The sequence below is a fragment of the Porcisia hertigi genome, chromosome 36 (genome assembly GCF_017918235.1).
Source record: "Porcisia hertigi strain C119 chromosome 36, whole genome shotgun sequence".
Classification (NCBI taxonomy): Eukaryota; Euglenozoa; class Kinetoplastea; order Trypanosomatida; family Trypanosomatidae; genus Porcisia; species Porcisia hertigi.
In genome coordinates, this window is record NC_090595.1 from 2,176,865 (window position 1) to 2,201,671 (window position 24,807).

Here is a 24,807-nt window from a genome sequence, read left to right on the forward strand (position 1 = left end):
TGTGCCAGCAAAAAATGCACTGTTGTCGCCAACGCACTACGTCAGCAACCCCAAAGAAAAATGAGGCAAGGAAGTAAGAAGCTCCCCCCCCCCCTTCCCACTAGCTGACGTCAACCGCTCCAAGCTTTTTCAAACCGTTTTTTTTTTCTTCGTAACTCCTTGCAATTTTTTTTTGTACAAGTATGTTCTCGTCGCGTCGAGATCGAAAATGTCAACGGAATGACAATGCACTCCACCACCCCTCCCTCAGCAAGGCAAGCCATGAAGGCGGGCCAAAACGGCAGAAGAAACCGGGAAACCCCCTTCCAGAGCGCAGCGGTGCCTTCCGGCAGAGGATTGGGGGAGGGGGAGAGAGAAGATTCAAAAACAGCAAAAGAGCGAGGAGATCCAGGACTCAACAACAACACGCCATGGGAACAGCAGCGGCAGCGGCTCATTGGATTAGCGGCCAGGACCGTCAAGGCACACCAACAAAATGAAAAAAAAACGCAGAGCGCTCTGCCCTTTGCTGCTGCTGCCGCCCCCCCCCCTCCACACCACCCCCATTTCTAGCCAACGCACCGCTGTCCTCATCCCAGCTTCGCCCGCCCCCCTCCCCCCAATTTCGCTTGCTGCCTCAGTACTGTGGCCGCCCCTCTTCGCTGTCGGTGGAGCTCAGCGACTCGATCTCGTCCATGTAGGGGCGGCAACACCGCAAAGGGCATGCGCCATGCGAATAGACATCAGCCATCGCGTTCAATGAATTCGCGTAGGCGGCGATGCTGTGGTTGCTAAGCGCAAAGCCTCCCCCACGCGTTGGCGAAAACATACGTTCAATATGCATCGGTTTGCAAACGTAGTTGCCGTGGCGATCGATGTTAACTTGGACGCCGACATGATGGCCGCCGAAGAAGTTGAAGCCAGAAACAGCATCGCTTTCGTTCACCACACGGAAAGTACACGGTATAGCGCGGTTGTAGTACTGCTTGAAGACAGAATTGCCGATGCGTGGCTGGCCGAAGGTGTAGACAACCAGGTCGGGCTCCGGGTAGCGGATCAGGAGCAGCATGCGGCGCAGCGTGTAGGCGCACAGGGACGCCAAAGCCCCACCAAGACTATGACCGGTGACGTAGATACGCATGAAGCCCTCGCTGCCGCCTTGCTGACGGTCGAAAGCAGACCTGTCCGTGTCAACGCGGTCCCTGCCGCCGGTGCTGCGTGGCAACATCCAAGTCGCAGAGAATGGGACAGCGGTATGGTGGAGTTCGCCGCCCGCAGGCGACCATGAGCCAGTGGCTGCGGTATTTGCACTGTTTCCTCCGGGACATGTTGGATCACCAGCAGAGACCGCGGGGATTGGCTCCCCATCAGGTGCACACTGGCTCCGCAGCTCTCTCAGCACCACGTCAATCACGCGCCTCTTCAGAGACATCCACAGTTCAAGAAACCCACTGTGCACCGATGCGCGGGCTGACAAGGTCGGCGTCTCCATTTCCTTCCATGTGCGCTGGCGGAACCGGATATCCTCCATCGCGTTGGCCACGTTGTCAGTGCCGCGGAAGGCAATAATGAGGCGCGGCACCTTGCCGACGTGCACCGGGCAAGTGCCTGACGCGTCCATGCGCGCCACCACAACCTGAACCCCGCGCGCCTCCAGGACAGCGACACGGTGGTAGCCGTACTGCTCCACGTTCAAGGGTGGCAAAAACCCAGAACCAGCGCCAGCATTGGCTGTTCCTGCCCAGGCACTTGTCGGGGACGACTCGGCGCCCTTGCAAGACGAGGGGAAAAAAGAAGATCCCCCGGCTGCGGCAGCGCCCGAAGGCCCTGAGACCCCACTGATGCAATCCGCTGTCGTGGGAGCGGCCGTGCCAGTGGCAATCGGCAAGTCTTCCTGCCCGCTGCCGATTCCGGGGTAGCTGCAGGGTGGGGGAGGGGGAGGGGGAGAGGGAGCAAGAGCCGCCGCCGCCGCCGCCGCCAGCTGAGGCTGAATAGCCCGGTTTGCCGAAGACGCTACCTCAGCGTCAGATGGGTCACGAGCAGGAGATAGGAATGAATATACACCACGTTCGCCCAACAGTGGTGCCCTCTCGTCCTCCGAGGTAAGCCGTGCGGAAGCCGTCGCATCAACGTCACTACCGTCATGGTGGGCATGACTTGGGTGCGGAGATGACTTAAACCACAGGCCAAATAATGTCATGGCGACGCGTTCCGCAAACCCCAGCGCTGCCTTTGGCACCTCCGCTGCGTTTACCTGGATGCCTGTGCGAATGTATTCATCGCCGCGACTCGCCTCCACTGCGTACGCCTCATGCGACAAATTCAGGCAATCGATCGCAGTCTCCAAGTTGAAGAACACAAAACTCTGCCGCGCCTCCTGGCGTAGCAGAACACGGAGTGGTCGGTCAACACACGTCTCTTCAAGAAAATCCAGGAACGTCGCTGTACCGTCAATCAGTCGATGCTCGGCGAGGTGCACGGCATCCAGCACACGGCTGGAGATGCGGCTCGACGCGCGACACGAGTTCCTGCCAATCTGCGAAGCATGAAATATGGAGCCAGGAGCTGCATCGCTGACTGCCATGCCGCCACCGGACACCACGCCCGTGGCAATGCGCTCCGCAGCCGTTCGGGCCAGCCCGTCCCCCAAACAAAAAGACCCTCCTGCGCTTCTCGGTCTCAAGTCGTCGTGAAAGTCGATATTCTCATCGCCGTCGCCATTGTCAGTCATGGCCATCGCGTTAGCGGAGGAAGTGGATGGGTGGGTGGTGATGGCAGGGAGTATGTCGTGTCGTTTTGAGATGTCGAGAGGTGGCAGCCACTCCCTCTCTTTGCCAGATGACGGATCGTCAAACCTCGCGTCCTCGGCTGCCTCTCTGCCTATTGTAGAAGAGGCGCCGGCGGTGGCGGCAGCAGCAGCAGCAGCAGCAGCGAAATCAGGAGCTCCTGCCGGGGGCAGCGGTGACGTCGAGAAACAGTTGCCACCCTGGACACCAGTATCTTTGCAGCCGGCATCGGCCCCCTCCTGTGGCCGGGCAGTTTGTGTGACATCTCTGGGAAAAGATGTCTTCCTCTTCTTCGCCATCTTGCGTGTGTGTTTTGCCTGTTGATAGGCCACCTGGACCTCGTAAAATAGCCGCTCTTCCGCCTCGCTAAAAAAGACGTAGAGACTCCCACCATGCGAGTTCAGCCAGCGATACCACCGCTTCGACCACCCAACGCATTTCCAGCGAGGATCGCTCGGGCGCAGTGGAATCTCCAGCGACGACTGTGTTGTTGTGTAGACATATGTCATGTGATTCACCAGAGTGGTGAGCACCAGCAGGGGAGAGAACTGAACAAGAGGTCGATAATAAATGATACCCAACAGCTGCGCGTAGAGCACATCCAGCAGCATCACCTGAGCAACACTGTAGATGCAGCCTGTGAAATACATGAAGATCATGATGCGGCAGGCAAGCTGCTGGGGACGGGTGGAAAGATAAGGATGACGAGCAAGATTGCGTCGCAGCCAGTAGAGCCCAACACCACTTGACAGGACCCCGCACAACAGGAGATAGCTGATGCACTTGTCCACCAGCAAGCACATGGAACTCGTGCACGTCAGCCTGCCCTCACCAACGCTCGCCTCTTCCAAGTAGCACTTGGTGACGTCAAGACTCGTCACGAGAACGAAAAAAACGACCAATAAAACCCGTACACGAAAACGCGCTACCCTTGAGCTCGGGACTGTCAACCGCGCAGGAGAAGCAGGAGCGCGATTGGCAACCAATTCGTTGAGTCCACTCCTCGACAGACGTCGGTCGACTTCCGGACAGGTCGCCGCTGGCAGGTGAAGCGCACTATCGGAAGTCGACGCAGCAGCGCCATTGGTCGGCAGATGCCAGCGAAACGAGCCGGCGATGATACTCCAGATATAAGACACGATAAAGGCCGCAAAGTAGGTGGGTATGTGGAACTCAACGTAGTAAAGGGCGAGCTGTGACCGGCTATGTGGGAAACCAGAAAGTGCCGACGCTGTCAGTGGCTGCTCATGCGCAGCCCCTTCGCTGCCACTCGCACCACCCCTTTGCGTGCTCTCACCGGCGTAGATGCACCACCAGTAGACGGGATTGAGATAGAAAATGAGCCCGATCTGAGCCGCCAAAGTCCATTTCTGTTCAAACTGCATGCGGTGCGCCTGTCGACTCTGGTAGAGGAAGCGGAGCATCAGGACGAGTGTCACCAGGAGGAAAACGTAGCGGAACACCAGAGTAGCGATCGTGTACTGATGACGTTGATACATTACTCCCACCGCACTCGACAGAGCCGACGTTGCTGGAGCGGTCGGTGCTGAAAAGGTTCGCTGCAGTGATGGCGTTTTCTGTGCGCGGCTCGATTCGGCCGTGACCGCAAGTGCCCCAGCACGGGCTGAAGGACGCAACGCCGGCACCGCAGCCACATCGACGTCGTCTCGGCGATCCAAAATAAAGCCGCGCAGCGAAGCCTCCGCCAACTCGGCGTCTACATCAATCAGTGTCAAAGTAAATTGACTGTTGTTGGATGGGATCACCACACTTGAAGGTAACACAATGTTGCTGCAGCGCGGTACATGACGCCAGCATGTGACAGTTGTGTGATACGTGTAGACCTGCTTGGACGCGTTGTGCGCGCTGTCGCTGCTGCTGTCTTCAGAGCTGTTTGTACCCGGAGTAAGAGACGTCTCCTCCAGTGCGACAAGCACCTCATAGACTCGCTGTGACACCCCCCAGAGAGAGTGATGCGCAGAGGAACCCCTCATATGACCGCCAGGCGATGTTGCTTCGTGAGCACCTAAAGGCGAAGCAAGACTGACAAAAACGTGTAGAAACCGGTTGAGTTGATGGTTCAGCACGCCGCTCAGTGCCTGCGCCGTCCAGCGTAGCTTGTACACGCGGCGTAGAGGAGGCATCGTGGGCCGCGACGGCTCGACTGCGAAGCCGCTCAGAGACGCCGCTTTGCCTCCTCCTACTGGCGTGACTTTCCATGGGAACAACTCTGCAGCGCGCTGGCGAACCAACGCACCGCCTCTCTCCCCATCGAAGAGCGGGGGTGACGAGAGACTTTGCCCAAACAGGCCAGCTGCGTGGGCCTCGTGGCAGGAGTCGCAGGCGGAACTGGCGGCCAGCACCGCATCAGTTGGTGGCCATACCACCAATTCATAGCGAGGTAAGCTGTCACTATTAAATGCTGGAAGTTTATCCACCGCTTTGTTGGACCTCTTCGGCAAGACCCATTGCTGCGGCGCATGAGGAGAGTTCTGTGGAACCCCCTGGGTGTAACTCGACTGCACCCAGTACGCTTCCCAGCTCAGGCAAGCGCTACTGTTCCACTCCTCCACGTGGTAAACAGACACCTCATCCGCTGCTCCACAGAAGTTACGGCTGCTCCATTGCAGACGTACGTTTGACTGCACCACCAACGCCACCACCAGGACGGCGTACCACACGTACAAGAACACCCGACTGGAGAAGGATGACATGGTCTCTACTTGGAGCTCAACCTGCAGAGGGTCTGACGACGCTGGGGGGGATCCCGGAAGCGTCCCTGGCCCTTCCGGGCCACTAACCGTAGACGCTCGTCGAGCAGGAGTGGCAGAAGAGCCAACATTGTGGGTGCTGGGAGCTAGCATGTGAGAGAGAGAGACCCCCAGCGTCTATCCCTAGTCTATGTACAAGGTGTCACCGATGAGAGAGTAAATAGAATGTCCTTCTGATTCGTGACGGTGAGCAGTCCAAAGCATGCAGGAATCCCTGACATATCGGGAAGATCACGAAAAAGAAAAAAAGAGAGAAGAGAGAAGAAAGTGCATGTGTCCACACACGCAATTCGATCGGCATATATATACACACGGGAGAGAGAGGGGGATCAATATATGAACAGCAGACTAGCGGGGAAGTAAAATAAGAGGGTGGTGGTGGTTGGGGGGAGGAGGAGGGGAGGTGGAAGGGGGGGGATGTGCCGGTGTGCACGTGCGTGATCACCACCCGCTGCAAAACAGGCCGCCAAAGAAAAAGAGTGATGAAGGGAGCGAACAACGCGTTAGAAATAAGGCCGGAGGGCTGTGTGTATGTGTGTGTGTGTGTTTTATTCCTGGAACAGCGCACTCGGCCCTCTCTCCCCCTCAAGGTAGAGCGAAAGAAGAAAGGAAGGAAGGAAGGAGGCAGGTATTGATGCAACGGTGCGCTTGTGCGTGTGTGTAGATGTGTCAACGCTGAAGAGAGGCGACGCTGTATTTGTGGGTATGCATGCCAACGGGTACGTTGTAGGTGCGCGCGCGCCTCGGAGTAGGATGTGCAACAAAACGGCGTCAGGCACCTGCCCTGAAAAAAAAGGAGAGGGGAGGGGGCGCCGCGTGGATCACTTTGGCACCCGCGCAGAATACGGAAGCCCATGTGCCTCCAAGAACAAATGGAGACAAATAAAACGTCATGGTGTGATGTACTTCCCGAATCCTCGACGCGCCACCGTTCTCCTGCTTGGGTGGTCGCTGGTGGTTAGGAACCATCGTGGACGTAGACATCCTTGGAGGTGTGACTAACAAACTGATGAGAAGCGAGAGAGTCGGAAAAAAAAATAAGTAAGCGCACAGGGCGTGCTCGGAGTGTTGACTGCATCGAAAAAGAGGGAATTAAACGCGCATATATATATATATATATATATGTATACAAGAGAGAAACAAAAATGCACAGTGGTACGTGTGTGCTCTCTTTGCGCCACAGACGATCACAGCGCAATTATCACGCGCACAACCCCATGCGATGGAACCCCTCATGCAACAGCGCCGCTTAATTCTCACTTGGAGAGAAGACACGGCCCCTTCCTTCCCGTGTGGATGGCAGAGGGTAGAGGGGTCATCAGACGTAGATCAGAGCACTTTCGTATCCGTAGCCGCAGTAGCCATTGTCCGCATCATCGTCCTCCTCGCTGAAGCCGCCCGCCGCCTCATCTACCGCTGGTATCGCCCGCTGTGGCTGCGGGCAGCCACCTGCATGCTCCGACACTACGGCACACTCACCACCACGGAAGGGGGATGTAGAGCCCAGGTGCAGTCCATGGACAAGCGGGTATCGATTCGCTTCAGGCTCCATCGGGGGCTTCAAGAGCACCGCTGGCAAGGAAAGGCGTGTGCGTTGCCGTGACATGGATGAACGATGCGCCGCATCCGTGACCGCTGTTTGCGTTGCGGTGGCGTCAGCGGCCGAATCCACAGAGGTGGGAGACGGAGCTTCACAGGGTTCGGCCACAGTGGTTCCGGTCGAAGATACATTGCCGCCGCCAACACCGAGGACTGGGGCGAGATGGCCTAGGTAGGGACTGCCCCGCACTGATATGGTTTCCAAGTCGCTCTTCTCTCCATTTTTATCAACGCTATGCACCCCCTCGCGACTGCCCAAATCTGCTGCTGCCCTCGTGAACACTTCCCCAACGACTCGAGTTGCCGCAGTGCTCGTTGCGCTGCGGGTGTGCGTACGGCTGCCTTTGTTCAAGGCGGAGTTGGTGTGCAGACGCTTGACCAAGCGGGGACTCTTTGAATAAGTGACCCGCATATGACTCGAGTCTGAAGAAGTCCGTGGGGCTGTGTCCGTAGCCTCCGCACCGACGTCATCGGGAGGGCGCTCTCCTTCCGATTGAGCAGCACTAGACGGTCGCTCGGTGCGTCGCACACCGGGTGATGGTGACCGCCTCCATGACGAAGGTGGCGCGTCGTTTCTGTCGTCCTCCACTACACGAGGACGAGCGTGCTCCCTCTCCTCTTCATCCACCCACATCCTAGGGCCCTCCGCGACAGGCACGTGGTCAGCCTCGCCTTTGGATCCCCGCTCTGCCACTCCTCTTATCGACGCCTCCAGTGGAACTGCACCGGTTACGTGGCCAACTGCAAAGAAAGTGGATATCGCGGGGGCCTCGCACTCTATCGCTGAGACTTCCATCGCAACTGTGTCTGTCACGGATATAGACAACGGGGTGCCCTCCAGGGAAGCGAAGGCGCTCATGCAAAGACCTCCGGTGCTGCCCATGGCCGATGAGCAAGACGCTGTGGTGTGAGGTGGGCGTTGCAGATTCGGTGATGGCATTCGCGAGCGCGATGGTGTGTGCAGCACTGGCGTGAAGCGACTCGAGAGAATGCCCTCGGACGGTGCATATCGTGTAGAGTCTCTCTCGCTCGAGTTCTCTGCCGCAAAGGTACTTGAGGTCAACGGCGGGGCCAGAGAATTCTTCGAACCAGGTACGCATCCTCCCTCGATAGCGCCTCTACACACCGCTGAGGCTTCCGGCGCAGACGCCGACCCGAACGTCGTAATGTTGACCCATGAAGGCAGGGCAAGTGACTCACCAGCGTGAGCGTGGCGCGGCAGCCCTGGTTGTACCACGTGGTCATCTTCGACCACGCCGACGTCTGAACAGAGCCTGTCTTGTGAGTCGAAAGAGGTCAGGGGTGTGACGGGGAGACAAGTTGCGCCGTGGCGAGCTGAGAATTCACTGCGCCCGAGATATCTGATTGGCTGCTGCGACTCCCTGGTGTCACTGTGACTGTCGCCGCCTGAACCCGTATAGCCCGAGTCACCCGCTCGGAGCCCACCGCCTCGCATGGCTGGGGAGGTGGCCCCCCTTCTCACCTCATTGGAGGGCAATAGAGTATCACCACCTCTATCTCGGTGAACAAGAAGCACCGCGCCACCATCGACATTACCTTGTTTCGACCAGCCTGCGTCCTCTAAAAAGGGGGAATACAGAGTCAACCGCACATCCCCCGGCGTCTTCGCACTGACCGCCGTTTTTCCTGCGTGAAGGCTCTTCACCGCTTCCTGGGTGGAAGCCGCCTCCGGATGGCCGACACAGCCATTGCCGCTTCCGCTGCATTCCACCTGCATCTCACGTCGAGTAGCCCCTGTGGGTGAACACGATAGGGTGTTGTCGCCGCAGACATCACCTACAAAGGTGCCTCGAGTACCACGCAGCGCAAGCGGAGGAGGCATCATGGGAGAAGCAGAGACGGGAGTAAACAAAAGGCTGTCCGATTGTCCCTGGGAATTCGCCACAGCCGCAAAGCTGCGTGGGCTCAGCGGAGACGCCCCGGAGGACCTCCTTGGAGACATGTAGGCCAGATAACGAGGGCACCGCTGCTGTTGATGCAGACTCACATTCTGTCGCTCCTCGCTGCCTTCTCTGGAAAGGACACCCTGCGTGGCGCCAGTTGCACCCGAGCCCTCGTCCGGTCCCACAACGTCCATCATCTTCCTCACCTCCGCCAACGGTCTATCAGCGATGTGGACGGCCTCCGTCTGTGGGTTTGCCTTCTGGTGCTCGGCGGCCTCTCCAAGGATATCCTCTTGTCCCCTCAGTCGACCACCTCGGTTGCTCAGTGTCTCTTGCACTCCGTCTCCCACCCGCTGAGTCGGTCGAGGGACATCACGAGCGGATAACGTAGCGAGCCTCGAGCGCTGGGAATCCCCCTTAGCCACATCAGGCATCTCCGTGTCATCTTTGAGAGGAGGTGCACTGCATCTTGTAAGAGAGTAAAAAGAGCTTCCTGTGGGCGTCAGTGGCCTGAGCAGCTCATCACCGTCTCCCTCTGGTAACGGCCTCACACCGTAACTGCTGTGGGGAGATAAAAACTCGTGTGGCAAACGACGCGTGTGTTGTACATCAGAAACTGCTGAAGACTTGACAGACGGCGACACCCGAAAGGGGAGTGAAGGAGACGGTTGATGTGCCATACCAGCGGATGATGGCACTTGCCTCGACAACGCACCGGAATGTGTCTGGCGCGCTCCAGTCGCAGACGAGTCAGCCCTTGCTGTCACCGCGAGAGAGCCGCAGCACGGCGCGGACAACGCCGAAGGGCAGCATGATGCCACCAAGGTGGAAGAAGCATCCCTGTAGCGCGCGCTTGCGTTCTCCCCCCTTCGGGTGGAGTTCTGCAACAAAGATACCTGTACCACAGGAACCCCAACAGCAGTGGAAGCAGTGGAGGCAGTGGCGGGTGGAGAAGAGCACAATGACTGACGACACTGTGATACGGGCGAGGCCCCACTGCGCTTGACGGCATCGGCCCCACTGCTACCTGTGTGGCTCTGGAACAGCGGTGACAAGGTTGAGCTGACAAGGCGCGGTTCAACCAGGCTATTGGGTGCGCGCGTCAGCTGCGGCGGTGTACCGCGCGATGGGCCCTTCGTTGAATTTTCTTTACTATGCGTGTCGCTACCAGTTCTGGATGACGGTGGCGAGTCGTTTGCCAGCGCCTCGACCGACCTGACAAACACTAGTCGTTCTGCCTCACCTGCTTGTGGGTTCCTCGGAAGCGGAGACGAACCTTGCACAGCATCCGATAAGTGATTCTTTGTGTTGAGGGGAAGCCCCCCTGAAGTCGCGACTACAGCTAGTGCTGAAGCAGGAGCGGTGGCAGCATACGAGGAAGCCCTCATAACATCGCGTGCTGTTACTACCCTCTCCACTCTGTGTTCGGGGCCGCTACGACGCATGGTAGTTCGACTGCTGGTGCTACGACGACTACCGCGCTCAGTGGAAGACCGAAAGTGTGAAAAGCACGGCGCAACAAAGGCACGCGAGCTCTCCTGGGGCGAATCCCCATCTGCAGGCCATACAATCTCCATGTCGTAGGGAGGTATCACGCCCTTGCGGCGGCGCCCCACAGCCGCGGTGACTGACGGTGGAGAGCTGGAAGCGCTAAAAAACGAGGTGGCGCTGCCGCTGTATGCGGGCCTCTGCACCGACAACGCAAGAGGGACCGCTCTACCCTGCGACATCGTCCACGAGGTCGGCCGGGTGCACGCATGTTCTTCCTGGCAACCCGGCTGCTGCCCCGAGGCCTGACTCGAGACATTTCCCATGGAAATAGTTTTCCGAACGCCCAAAGAGGAAGCAGCGTTGTACACTTCGTTCACAGACGAGGCAGAGTCGGCTAGTGAAATGCGTGATGCGTCATGTAATTTCGAGACGCTCAGAGAAGACAACGTGGAGTGGGAACTGCGGCTTGCGCAAGCACCGTCTCTGTAACGGTCAGCGCTGGAGCTCAGTGCAAAGGGATGCGTAGTGGGCCCTGGCATCGCAACGGTGGGATTCCACGGTGGACATGGTGGTGGTTGGCGCTGTAGATGGGAACGGGTCGTTGACGAACGCGCAACCGCGTGTGTCGCACTCCCGCTGGGAAACGCACGATAAAGGGCGCGTGCCGCATCAGGGGGGTCAGAAGACGACCGGTGGATGTCGCTGACGCTAGCGCTACTCCTCATTGAGCGTCTGTCTGCCGGTGATGCATCGCAGTGGCAAACCACGCAAGACACAGCGGGCGGATGGAGATGTGCTTCCCCGTGCCTCATACCTGTCGCAACCTGGTTGCTACTCATTCCATGAAGGTGCTCCTCCAACACAACGTCTTCCTCTGCCGACTTCGTTGACGGGAAACGTAAATTTTTCCCTCGGTGCGCGGCGCACCGGAAAAGGGGTGACGAGGAGACGACAACCTCATAAGTGGAAGCTGGGTGTTCAGCTCTCGACCACCCGTCTCGGCACGTCGTCGCCGAGGGCTGCCTTCGGAGCTGCGGCTCGCGTGCACCAGTCCTACCGCGCACCGGCTCCACCTCCCTACGCACCTTTGCGTAAGCAGTGGGTGCATCAGACACGAAGCCGCGGTGTGGTTCACTGAAGAGAGCCGCGCACGACTCCACTTTTGAGTGCTGCATGGCGGTTACACATCGCCTGATCGACTCGAGGACGCGCATATTTGGCTCATGAGCATATGAGGAGGGCATTTCCGTGTCTCTTTTCCTTTTCAGTGTGACACACACGAAGCGAACAACAATATAGTCGATCGTGGGAGGAGGGGAGGGGTAGTGGGGGGGCCACGAAATCTAGAAAAAAAAACCGCTCAACGCACGTAGTTCTAAACTACAGCCCGGGGTGACCTGAGATACATTCACCTTATTCTTCTTTGTTCGTCCCTCCCCCGTTAGTTGGCGTGATGCAGATTGAAGGCAGATGGCGGTAGTCGCAATCTCTCGCCTGAGATTAGTTTCTGGGAAAGAAAGAATGTGCCAAAAAGCAGTCCAGTTGAAGCGCCCACAATGCCCCTCCCCCACCCCCTCTGTTATCACAGCGCAGGTCTCTGTGTGTGTGTGGGGGGGGGGGGGTGAGAGGAGGGGGGAGAGGGGGGTGGGGGGGGGAGGGGGAGTTCTATTCAAAGACACAAAGAGGAGGAAAATGGCGAGTGTGCGGGGATGTGTTTCCTGGTAGAGCCGATTCCACTTTAGTGGGAGCAATTATATATCCTTCCGTGGTGCCCATGCAAATCCTTCGTTTGCGTGCTTGTTTTACTGTGTGTACTGCAAAAATACATGTATAACTGTGTGTGTGTGTGTGTGTGTGTGTGTGAGCTGGTGCGGCTCGAGGGGTGCAATTCTAAGACGGCACAGCAAGATGATATAAGTGCAGCCAGACCTCACAGAAAGGGAGGAGAGTGGAGAAGGTGAGCGATACGCAGAGAGAGAGAGACGCACAACGTACAAAAAAGTTGCTCCCTTCCCCACGAAAAAAAGAAAGCAGTGCAAGTCTGCCGAGCCAAGTGAAATGCTGTGAGCAACGCAACGATCAAAGGCGAGGCGCACAGCAGCGCGTAACGGTGCTGAGCTGCAAATGGTTCCGCGGTGTTTGCGGGGCAGCAAAACTTTTTAAAAAGGGGTGAATATCTGTGAAAGACATCGGCGAGCAAAAAAAAATGTGAGAAAAAAATGAAGACACATGAAAGGAGAGGGTGAAGCGGACAGAAACACGGAGAAGTAGCACCGTCCGATTGAAATACAGGTGCAGGTTCTTCTGTTCTATATGGAATGACACGTAGCTGCTCACGCATCGGACGCCCGAATTGGCGCGCATCTTCTCCCTCCCACCACCACCACCACCACCACACACACACACAGCAGCGCCACCACCATTTTGACTCCTCCACACCGCCGAACATCACGCTTTTTCTTGGTCAAAACTGTCTCCTGAGTATATATATATATATAATAACGCATGAATATCAAAGCAGGGGCAGAGAAAGGGCGGAGAAAGGCATAGCTGGTCTGTGTGACGTGGAGTCTCCAGTGCGGCTACCTATTCGAGCGAGTGAAAAGTGCGGGAGTGAGGGGGGAAGGGGAGGGGGGGGGAAGAGGCGAGCAGACATCGTGTTTTTTTTTCATCTTCATACTTCGCTTTTCCCCCTCGAATGCAGATGCTATTCTTTATGTGTGTGTGTGTGTGCCTTACGCCTGTTTTCGTTTGTCGCGGTCGTCATTCAGCCTCTGTGATCGTTTTGACAATGTCTGCCCGTTAATCCGCTGCGCATGCGCACTCCCCTCGTCTTTCCAAGGGGGAAAAGAACGCCTGAGTTCGTGTGTGTCTGTGTGTGGGGGGGAAGAGGGAGGGGGAGAAGGGGAGATGGAAACGCACAGAGGAAAAGGCCAGCACACCTGTGAAGCGATACGCTTGACCGTGATGGAGGGAGAAGTCGCCACAAAAAATGCAGAAGACAATCCAAAAAAAAAAAACTGAAGAAAGACAGAAATAGAGGGAGTCGTAAATCAATCGGCTGCGTGCCCTGTGCAGATCCTGGAGAAGGATAGACTGGGGAGAAGCAAGGGTCCTGAGCCAAGCGCGTCCAACGCACGTGGAGCTGGGCCGTCTTCACGCCTTGCCTCGTTTCACACACACACACACACAAAAAAAAAACATATATATATATACGCACGCGTCTCTCGAATACAGTCCGTCGGGGCTGAGATATCACCAGCCTGCATTCCCTTTTCGTGGTTTTACCCCCGTTATTTTTTTAGGAGAACATCTTTGCGAACATTTTCTTCTCCTCCGCCTTCTGAGCCTCCAGAGCGGTCCTTGCCTTTCTCAGCTCCGCCTCTACAGCCGAGTCATTTGGTAAAATCGACTTCGCCTTCCCCAAGTCCGCCACCGCCTCCTTGTACTCCTTTAGCGCGTTGTGCGCTTGCCCTCGGCGGAAGAGCGCTTTTGGGTGATCTGGCACGAGGTCGAGCGCGTGTGTGCAGTTGTTCACAGCGTTCTTCCACAGCCCGAGTTTGACACTGCAGGAGGCAATGTTGAGGTAGCACGAGAGGGAAATCTCGCGTTTCGCTGTCTTGTTCTCCTCGCTACTTGTGTCATAGAGCTGGCCGAGGATGGAGAGGGCCTGGACAAAGCGTGTCTGCGCCTCAGCCCAGCAGTCCTCTTTGAACAAGCTCTGCCCCTGCTCACGCCGCTTCTGTGCCATACGCAGGCGTTGTGGGTCGCTCTTCAAGTCAGACTCGTCCTCCTGCCGCTCCTGGCTCAGCTTCAACAGCACCTCCTCCTTTCTCTTCTCTTCCGCACGCACGTGTTCGTAGTACTCGGCCAGTTCTGGAAAGTTCCCTGTGACGTAGGTCTGAACGGCCGTCAGCCTGTCATTGAGCTCCGCGGTGCTTGCCGCATCGCCCTCGTTGCGCACGTACACATCAACCTCCTCAAAGTAGCTCCGCATCTCAGTCTTCCTGTCGCTCGACGCAGCACAGTTGTCAATGGCATTGAGGGACTGCAAAATGTAGGACTCAAGCTGGTTCAGCGCGGCCAGACGCTCGTGGATGCGGGCGTCGCTGTCCTCCATCTGCTTCTCTTGCACCATCCACTCCGCCACGGTCGCTGCACCTGCCTCAGAGAGTGGGCGGTTGATGGGAGAGTTCGCATCAAGAACCTCGAAGCCAATGAGCTCGACCTGGTGGGCCTCCGCAACTAGCGATGCAGCCGTCTCTTCGGCTTTGTTTTCCTCGTCCTGTCGCTGCTGCTCCTGCCTTGCAATGGTCAACTGGCACACCTCGGCAAGGATTGCGCTGCCCTCCGCTACGCTAAAGTTGGCGTCGAGCGATACACCCACACGCGCGATGCCAAACACCTCCTTGATTACCTCCATGATGCACACGGAACGCCACCCGCCACCAATCACTTCGATGCGGGGCGCTACATCTGCCGCGCACGTACCCTCCTCTGTCGCCTTGGGCGCAGTCAACTTCTCTTTGATGGCTGTGAGCATCGCACGCACCGCCCGTAGGAACGGCTGCGCCGCCTCCTCCATCGCGGCACGAGTTATGGAGACAGTGATGTCGATATCGCCACGTAGTCCCTCCAACTGCACCTTCGTCTCGTCCGTTGTGGAGAGTACCTCCTTGGCCTTTCGGCATTCGCGCAGGATCTTGCGAAACGTTTTGATGTCGCCACGAAGGGAAAGTGCCTCCGCGCCACCCCTTTGGTCCAGCTCGCTGTATACGTGGTTGCAGAGAAGAGTATCGATGTACTCGCTACCCATGCGCAGTGTCTGGCAATCCACCTTCTCCACGCGCCTCTTGGAGGCGATGATGAGGGAGGCGGCCGAGCAGCTCTGCCCAATGTCGATCAGCACCACTGGCACCGCAGCGCCGTCGTGTGTTTCGGGTAAGCCTCCATACTGGATATGGTGGAAGTACGCGGCGGTCGCCTCGTCTGAGTGTGCAATGAGAGTCTGCTCTTGCGACAACCCAGCAAGCAAAGCGGCTTGGCGAAGTGCTTCGAAGGAAGCGGCGCTTGCTGCGGACGGCGCAGCCAGGCAAACTCGGGAAGTGTGCGTCATCTCCTTTTCTGGCAAGAAACGTAGAAGCGACTTGATGTAGAATGCAGCCACCTGCGCTGGGTGGGTGGAGTGGCCCTGCGATCCAAGCTTTCGGGATTGACAGGCGACGTTCTCCGACATGGCAGTTGCCGGTGACACCACCTGTAGTGACACAGTTGTGTCCTTTGGCACCTGCTCGCCCAGCGTGTAGCCAAAGATCCACGGCGCCAAGTCCACAACGGTCTCTGAGGCCTTCGTAACCTGCCGAGCGGCCGCGTTTTCGCCAAACGAGCGAGCTTCGTTCGCTGCAAACGACACAACAGTACTTGTGGCCTCGTTGCCCAAGGCGTTGCGGACGATCGTCGGCATAGGTTTTTCCGGATTCAAGACAGCCACGCGAGTGGTGAGGGAGCCGATATCTATACCAACCGTCCACGCCGTGGCGGCGACGGCGGCAGCAGCAGGCCTTGAGGCCTCTGCGCCTGTGATTGGCGTATCCTTGGAGCTCATGGTAGCGCAATGAGGGAATGCCGAACACGGCTCCAGGGCCCCTCAAATCACACACCGAAGAACTGTTGCCCCGAAGAGTAGGGGAGAAGAGGGAAACAACACCGAAATCGGTCGACGGTGCGCTGTGCGGATTTAAAACAAATTCGACGGAGTTTCTGCCGGCGATTATGCCACGTATGACAGAGAGAGGGGGAGGAAGGGGGAGGGGAGGCGGCTTTAAGAGGACTCGATCGCTGTGGTAGCGTTGGCGCGTGCTGCGTAGGTAAACGGGTGTTGTTTTTTTTTTCGTTTCAACTTTGTCGCTGTTAAGATCTGCGGCAGGTCAAACGTGGAGGGGGGAGTGGGAGAAGGGGGAAGGCAAGTGAACGATGGAAGAGAAAGACCCATACGCACGCGTGCGGGCACAGAGAAAGAATGGAGGGGGCAAAACGAAGGGGAGGGACAAGAATACAGAGAGCGGTCAACATGTCCTGCTGCCCGCCGGGGGGGGGGAGACACGCTCCCCGCAAACATGAAACCAATAAATGTGGCGCGCCTTCTTGGAGACCACGAACAACAAAATAGCAATAATAGAGGATATTTCGGTGCTCTTTAGAGTATCCGTAAGTGCGTACGTGCGTGTGTGTGTGTGTGTGTGTGCCATGACGGCGCTGCTCGGGGGGGTGGAGTGGTACGAAGCTCCAGCGCGTGTGGTCGGAGGTACAGCAGCAAGCATCTCAACAAAGACACGTATAACGCACCAATTAAAGTGTTCTTGTTCACCTGAACAATGAAAACCCCAACCGCAACGGGGAAGGGAAAAAACGAAGAAAGGACAAGGAGGCACGCGACGAGCGACCGATATCCGTTGCCCAGACGGCGCTGACACAGACGCACCGATTCAATCATTGTTCCGCAAAACCAAATCGTTCTAGAGACCCATAGGCAGCACACGCGTACTCGAATGCCAAGGACGCTCCTGTCAGTTGGGATATGTAGAGGCCAGCAGCGGCTAAGCCAACGTACACGTGCCTCGGTGAGTAGTACATTAACGAATCGGTTTGGAGAACATTAGAGCCAAACGACACAACACAGGAAAAAGGGGGGCTGAGGGAGGGCACCATGACAACGCTGCCAATGACCCCCTCCCCCCTGAATACTTTCTTCAAGGATGGGTGGCACCCCATGTTACCTCGCCTCACTCGCTCATTGAAAACTCCTCGCGCAGCAGTCCTACCGTGCCTACCACGTAGCGCGTTGGGTGCATTAATTCATGCTGTTAAACATGTCCACATACTGCGGCCGCCCACCAGGCCGTGCTGCACCACGACCAGCCGCCAATGGCGGAGGTCGGTCACGGCTAGCAACCATGGCGGGACCACCACCAGGACGAAGTGCTGACATGCCTCCTCCTGGAGGGCCCGGGGCTGGAGCACCCGACCCAGGACGCGCGTTGCCAAGAGATGTATCTTTGAGTGGTGTTGCTTGCGGCTGCTGTGCCGAAGCAGGGTGGTCTGGGCCTGATGCAGCAGCAGAAAGTTGAGCTGGAGGGGCTGCAGCCCTGGGTGCAATCTTGGGGGGGCCTGCCTTTGCGAGCTCACGTAGCCGCTTCTCCTCTTCCGTCTCGTCGAACAACCACCGGCCGGTCACAGGATCAAACGCTGGAGGCCTCCCCGAGTCCAGGTGCATTGGCTTCGCCTCATCCGCTTTCTGATCAACGGGCGCCTCGCTGTTGCCGCGCCTGAAAAAGAAGTTGCGCAGGGCATCGAGCGAGCGGGAGCGACGCGGCGCGGACTGTCTCGACTTGCCGGTAGTTAGAGCCGGAGCTGCCTTGGCGTTACCGGGCTTGCCCACAGTCGCCGGTTCTGTTGGCGGCTGGAGGGCGGCCACGCGCTTGTCCCCCGTGAGCTGGGTGGTGGCGCTGCGACTCGGGGAGAATGGCCGCGGCTCACCCTGTGGCGGAGAGGAGACGTGTTGTGATGATACCTGTCGCTGCTGGGGACCTGGCGGCGTCGGCGGCGACAGGGGGCCCGCTTGGTGCTCCTTTGGAGTGGGGTGCATCGACGGTGGTGCATTAGTGTGAGGCGGTTCGCCACTCTCTTCGCCGGCATCCTGCTGCAGCCCCTCCCGCGAGGGCGATGAGAGGCCACCAACAGCCACTGAGGAGAGCTGTTGTGTGGTCGCCTCTCTCTCGGGGGCCGACTCACTCCTCACGGCAGCGGCAGCAGCAGCGTCATCTGAAGCGGCCGGCGGAAGCGTCGGAAGCGACGTCGCTGCCTGCCCATCCTGAACCACCGGCGGCGGCACGCCACCAAAGAGGTAGACGAGCTCGTTGAGTGTGCGCGGAGGCACACGAAGGGAGAAGGCCAGTGGTGGTGGCATGAGCTGCAGCAAGGCGTGCAACACCTGCGCAGACTCCTTGACGAGTCCCAACTCACGCAGCCAGAGCACCTGCATCATTCGATGCCCGACGACGCTCCGAGGCTGGCCATTTGGCAAGCCGTGAAACGGCACCGGCGGCTCCGCTGACCCGGGAGGCGACAAAGGAGATGCCCGCGCATTGAGCCGCGTGCTTACCAGCTGCACCAGCTGTGTGAGTACCGTTGTGATGGGCGTAAGAAAGCCTGCACGAGAGCCCTGTGTGGGATGGTAAGAGCCGCCAACGATGCCCATGCGCCGCCGTATCTCACCCATGACCTGCCGCTGATCGGGGCGCGGTAACAACCCCTTGACGTCCTCTGGAGAAGAAGAAGATGCTGATGGAAGAGGAGCCGCACCGGCGCGAACTGGACCTGCCATACCAAGGGGAGTGAGGTGCAGCAGCAGCAAGCACGTATGCGCCTCCGCGACGAGGTGCAGCTGCTGAAGCGTCACGGCAAGCTGCAGCAGGCCGTCTCCGCTGTGGCGAGTGAAGTTCGCCAGCAAAACCGCAGCATGGCGACGCCATGTTTTCTGCAGCATCGCCTGATCACGCAAGAATATTTGTTGCTGCTTCTGGGCAGTCACCGACTCGCCCCTCAACCCCTCTGTTGTCGCCGTCTTCTCTTCCTCGTCGTCCGCCGTCGGGGGCGGCGGTACCAATGGAGGAAGTGGCATCTCGTTGAAGATGCTATAAGCGTGGGCGAGCGGAGATGTCACAGATAGCTCCTGTAGCATGACTGCCTGCACACTGCGTAGATAGAAGTCTTTGGTTGGGCACATCATGGAGATCAAGATGGCATGAGCATAGAGGTGCGCCTCGAGAGCGGCCTCAGCGGCCTCGACACGCTGACCTCTACATAGCAAATCCTCGACACGGCGGAGCGCAGCAGACCGCTCCCTGTAGTCATATCCAAGGGCACCGGTTACTGGGTTCAGCGGTGATGCCTCCATCAACGCATCATCTGCTCGTGTCACGCCAATGACGCCAGGAGCTGTCGTGGTGCTCAAATGAGCGCTCCGGCTACTACTGGTAGTTGCGCGCCCGCAAGCGTCACCTTGAGCCGCAGCCGTCAGCATCTCGGCGAGACGACGTCCGCCGTTGTCCTTCCAAACAAAACCATCCTCAGCTTTTTGCGGGAGTGCGTCCTTCAGCATTATCTCCAGCACCTCACCGAGTGGGGCGGAAACACAGCCCTTCAGCGCCTCCATCACCCCTGAGACCTCCGCGGCTGCCGCTTCGTCTCCGGTCGCCCACTTGTCCCCTAGGAGGGCACAGGGCAGCACCGCGTCCGTCAGGGCTCGCACATAGCGCCGGCCACACTCGGTACCGCGAATGCCCCTACGGTCCACCATCGATCCGCGTGCCGTTAGAGCCTCTATGATAGTGCTGAAGACTACAACAACACCGCTGTTCCCCCCCATTGCAGCCGCGCTGGAAGCACTGCGTGATGTCAACGTGTTGGCGCGGGTGCTTGCACACTGTGACGTAGGGAGCCCAAACGGTGTTCGTGGGGCCACCGAATTCAGCGACTGCCCCATCAGAGGCCGGCCACTGTTCGTGGCAAGCGGCTGCGAGGCTTTCGGGGCGTTGAAGCACGCAGCGATGCATGGGAAACCTTTCCTGTCGCGGCTGGGTGTGCTACCTTGGGCTCCTGGCGGGAGAGTGGCGCCCCCAACAAAGATGGCAAAGCAAGGTGTCCCGTTGCAACGCGACTTCCTGTGCGTTGCCCCGCCGGTGAACGACCCTGTCAACGATGCCCCGTCCGATAATGCGCCGCCACCGGTGATGTTCACACTTGTAGCGCCCATGCAACAGTTAGAACCTTGGGCCGACTTGGAGAAAGGGTTGACCAGTGCTGTGCCGCCTGGGCTGCGTGCAGTAGCGGTATTTGTCATCGCACTCGCCAAGGTGTTCGATGCAAGGATGGTGACCACAGAGCGCTTGAGCGGCGCCTGTGAGCTGCTCAGCTCCAGAGATGAAGCGGAGAAGCAGTTGGGGGACTTGGGGATGTCAGGATGAGGCGGTGGCTCGTGATGTGCCTCTGCCAATGGAACTGAAGACAGAAGGCTCGTTGGGGCCTGGTATTGCCTTTTCGGTACTGTGCTGCCGGCAGGGGTGTTCTCCACGTCCAAGAGTGGCGTACTCGAAAATAGACTATCAGTGGGCTCCAGGAACGGGTTAGACGAGGGTGGGTTGCCGTCGTGACACCCTGCGTCGGTCACATTGCACGGCGTCGGGCTCACCCCTTGAAGGCGACAATGCGGCTCTGCCAAGATGCCGCTACCGGAGTCATTCTCAGGTGAGGTTTTGTTATTCTGAAGAGCCGTCCCGGGAAGCGGACGTGTGGCGTTGGCCTCGGATGTGCCCCCTGTCGAAAGCGCTGGGGGCAGATGGGCGGATGGCGGGGGCGCCAGTTGGGTAGACCCATCGCCTTGCCCCTCCTGGAAGTGCTGCTGGTCTGGTGGTCCCTGTAGTATTGGGAATTGCCCCTGAGACCCACCTTGCACGTTCGAATGGGCATGTGGGAGAACAGCGCTGAAGGACTTTGCATCGCCGGCGCTGCCTTCCAGTGGTGGGCCCCACTCAGCGTTTCGACCACGCGCCTGCGGCTGGTGCTGCTCGTCAGCGGCACTGTCCTTGCTGGCTGCATCCCACATGGAACGACGCACAACGCGACCGTCGCCGCCGCCGTCGTCGTCGATGCCGTTGAAAGCGCCTTGGCCGCTGGCGCCAAAATCTCCCTCAACGTCAGCCGCCTCCGTTTGCAATCTCTCGGGCAGCGCCCCACGGTCGAAGAACGGAGGGCGCACCGGCATCGGTGACTCTTCTGCCAGGGACCGCGCTCCTTCATCATGCACGTAAGGAGACGCCGCAAAGGGACCGCGGCTCCTGTCGAGGGAAACATGTGAGTTAGAAAACGATGCTAGCAGCGGTGCATACTGCTGCTGATGCTGGCGCTGGCGCTGGCCTAGTGGCACAGAGCCCACTCCAACTCCTCGCGGAGTGATAAAGCCCGTGGCCGGTCCCGTCGGAGTGGCAGTGTCGCCAGTGCTTGGAGAAACAAAAGGCGGTAGAGGAGGGCTAGCCGCGCATCGGTCTTTAGAGGCACCCGACCTCTCTGGTGCCGCTTCGCCCGAGCCGAGGTAGGATAGTGGCATCGCTTTCGTATCCTCTGCAACACTGGCGGGACCGCCCTGTGGCGGTGGTAGTGGCTGCTGCTGCTGCTGCTGCTGCTGCTGAAGACGTAACGGCTCACCAGAGCCGACTGTTGGTAGGGATGACAGTGTGGCAGGAGTTCCGCTGCTGCCACTCTTCTCAGCCCCCACCCGAAACGGATTGAAGTGGGTGATCGCGACGGCAGAAGGGTTGAACTCTGCTGTGAAAGAATTGTGCTGGCTGGGCTCAAGCACCCTCCTGCCCTCCACGTTCGGTGCTTTCTGGGGTAACTCGCCGGCAGGTGTGGGTCGCAGTCCCCTTGCACCGGAGTGAAGTGTGTGGGTGTTGGCTTTTGCACGCGACTCTGCTTCCGACATGACAACCTCGCCTGTAATGAGGCCGTTGCTATTCTCCAGCTGTGCTGAAAGGCGAGAGTCGACGGGGACTCTGCCTAGAGAGAGAGCACTGTCACCAGGTGCAGAGTTGAGTTCATGCGGGGGCGCTACTGCGTGTTGACAACTTATGTGCGACCCATTCACGTCCTGCGGTTCGCCGCCTGCCTGTGTGTTTGCAAGCAAGGCTGCATCCCGGGTGTGCGAGACACCGTTGCCACATGTTGTCGGACGAGGGCTCCGCAATGAGGCCGAGTAACCGGACCCTGATAACACGTCGGCGGCGTTCGGCGTCACAGTCCCCGCCGCCAAGGACGGCTTGGCTGTGGCGAGACTTCTGCCCTGGTTGTGGTTTTTCTGCGCCGGCTCAGAGCCCCATCCATTGCCCATCACTGAGTATGCTTCATTCTTGTGCTCCGCAACCGTAAAGACGGCCTCCTTGTCTCCCATCGAGGTGCTGGGGCTTTCCCTCACGGAGGCCAACGGCTGCTGCTGCTGCTGCTCTGAGGGTGCTGAAAGACTGGTCAAAGACGTGTTACGCAAGGACGAAGTGCGGCTGCCGCGCGATGTTAGGGCGGCCTCCAGGAGTTGGCGGCCACGAGAAGCAGGCGTGATCGAAAGCGAGCCAGACAGCTCTCTGCGGCGTGTGCCGCTGTCGGCAGCGCCGCACTGGAGGAACGTTGGCACACCACGATTCAGTCCGGGGCTGTTATGGAGCAGCTGACCATGCGCAGAGGTAGTGAGGCGAGCCCCTCCCTCAGCCACAGCAGCCGACGCCTTTTCGGTGCCCAGCAAGACGCCGCTGTCGCACGAGGGGGTTCGATTGTGATGAGCCACAGTGACAGGCGCTGTCGTCTCGCCGGTACGAACCACGTCGGCCAAACGCGTACATGGTTGGTTAAGGTTGCGGCTTGGACCCCGGCAACTGGCTATCTCTCTTGAGTCGCGCAAAGACTGACGGCCGTTGCTTGAGGGAAGCGAACTGGCAGGTTGACCGAGAGCCGCGCCGCTGAGGCGCGTCGAAAAAGAGTAGCCGGCTGAGGCTGCGACAACAGCGGGTGAACGAGAAGCCGGTGCCGGAGGCGGCGGCGGTTGCACCTCCATCGCCTGCGCTGGAGGGGCAAAGGAGACTGGCACCTGCTGAACCGCTGTCTCTGTATGGCCCACAGTCGAGCGTACATCACTGAGCGGGGCAAATGGCGGCGGCGGCGGCGGCGGTGGGGCCTCAAGAGCTGCTGTCTTCGATAGGGTCACAGAAGGGGCTGCTGGGTACAGGCCTCCAGAGGGCTGGCCTACAGTTGGCTGAGTAGACGGAAGTGAAAGGTGGTTTGCTTCTGACGCACCTGAGAGAAGAGGCCGAGCAGGTGGTGGTGGGGCAGCAGGAGCCACGGCCCCTCTCAGGGGCGCAGAGCCCCTACCGGGTGCTGTTGGCGGCGGCGCCGTGGCGCTTGCGGTGTGGTTTGCATACTGATTGTAAGCGCTCAACAAGCTGGCTCGGCGCGACGCCCCCGGAACGCCGCCAACAGACGAGAGCGCCTCTGGCGTCCCTGGGGGGGCTTTGCTAAAGATGGACAGTGTATGGGGTGTAGCACCTTCAGCAAAGCCGGGCCGTGGAGGCGGCAGTGGTGGTGGGCCACCAAACATCCGCGTCTGATGTAATGAGTGCTAAAGACGTAGAGGAACACAAACAATTCGAAAGAAGGGATAATATATATATATATAAATATATATATGTATATGTATATATATATAGGTATATATGTAATGCAGATGGGGTCTCTACCTCAACACATGCACAGAAGGACGGTGGCCTTGTTTAGTTACTCAAGTACGCGGATAGCTGTTGACGCGAACCAGCAGCACGTGTGCAACGCGGCAATGAAGAGTGCAAAATAAAGAGGAACAGTATAGGACTCCTCGTGTTTGTGTGCGTGTGTGTGAGAAAGAGAGAGAGGAGGGGATTTTATCTCGTAGAAGCCGGTGGTTATGCTTTTTTGTAGTAGTAGTTACTTTGATCGTGCTGTGTATATTTTTTGTGATGCACTGCTGCCGCCATGTAGAACGAATGAACACCGTCACACCACAGCGGGACCCGTACGCAGTGTGAGAGAACCGCGGAGGTGGAGCGCGGAAGAATGCGTATTCGAGACAAATAGAGGAGGGGAGGGAGGGAGGGGAGGGGAGGGAGGGAGGGAGGCGCAAACTGTGCCTCTCCACCTCACCGCTCCTGTCGTCACTTCGTGGTTTTCTCCCCACCACAAAGTTCAAGAGAAGTCCTGCGTACGTCTTCTTCAGGTGGCTATCAGTTTTGTACACGTGGCATGCCTGCGATTTCCAAAATGGCCCGCACGCGCACAGACGCAGCTACTGTTTTCTTTCCTTTTTACGTGCGGGTGTCTGCAAAAACGGTTCAAGCTTTGCTTCATAACCGCCGGGAAAGAGAAAGAGAGAGGGAGAGCGCATGGGACAGGCCAATGGGCGCCCACACACCGCAACAGCGCAGCCCTCCCTCCCCTTTTTTGGTTGTTGTTTTTCCCCCCCATTTTTGCCTCTCCGCCCAACCGCATAGCAGAAACACAGTTATGTATCTATATATATATATATATATATATAGATGCACATGCACACACACACACACACACACACAGAGCCCCCACACATCTTCACATGCACGATCCCCCCAGAGAGAGAAAAAAAAGCGCCAATGTAGCGGTCGCAAAACA

General features: G+C 58.3%; 3 protein-coding genes across 3 annotated transcripts; all 3 read right to left on the reverse strand.

Moving 5' to 3' along the window:
* Window positions 1-616: 616 nt before the first annotated feature.
* JKF63_00546 (uncharacterized protein) lies at window positions 617-5,479 on the reverse strand (the record flags this gene model as incomplete). The annotated part of the gene is made up of 1 exon (XM_067896597.1): window positions 617-5,479. One exon carries the CDS (start codon window positions 5,477-5,479, stop codon window positions 617-619), a length of 4,863 nt encoding a protein of 1,620 aa, XP_067752754.1.
* Window positions 5,480-13,831: 8,352 nt separating this feature from the next.
* Window positions 13,832-16,135, reverse strand: JKF63_00547 (uncharacterized protein; the record flags this gene model as incomplete). The annotated part of the gene is made up of 1 exon (XM_067896598.1): window positions 13,832-16,135. One exon carries the CDS (start codon window positions 16,133-16,135, stop codon window positions 13,832-13,834), a length of 2,304 nt encoding a protein of 767 aa, XP_067752755.1.
* A 1,245-nt stretch (window positions 16,136-17,380) lies between these two features.
* JKF63_00548 (uncharacterized protein) lies at window positions 17,381-23,188 on the reverse strand (the record flags this gene model as incomplete). Its single annotated transcript, XM_067896599.1, has 1 exon — window positions 17,381-23,188. The coding sequence occupies one exon, from the start codon at window positions 23,186-23,188 to the stop codon at window positions 17,381-17,383; it is 5,808 nt and encodes a 1,935-aa protein (XP_067752756.1).
* Window positions 23,189-24,807: the final 1,619 nt, after the last annotated feature.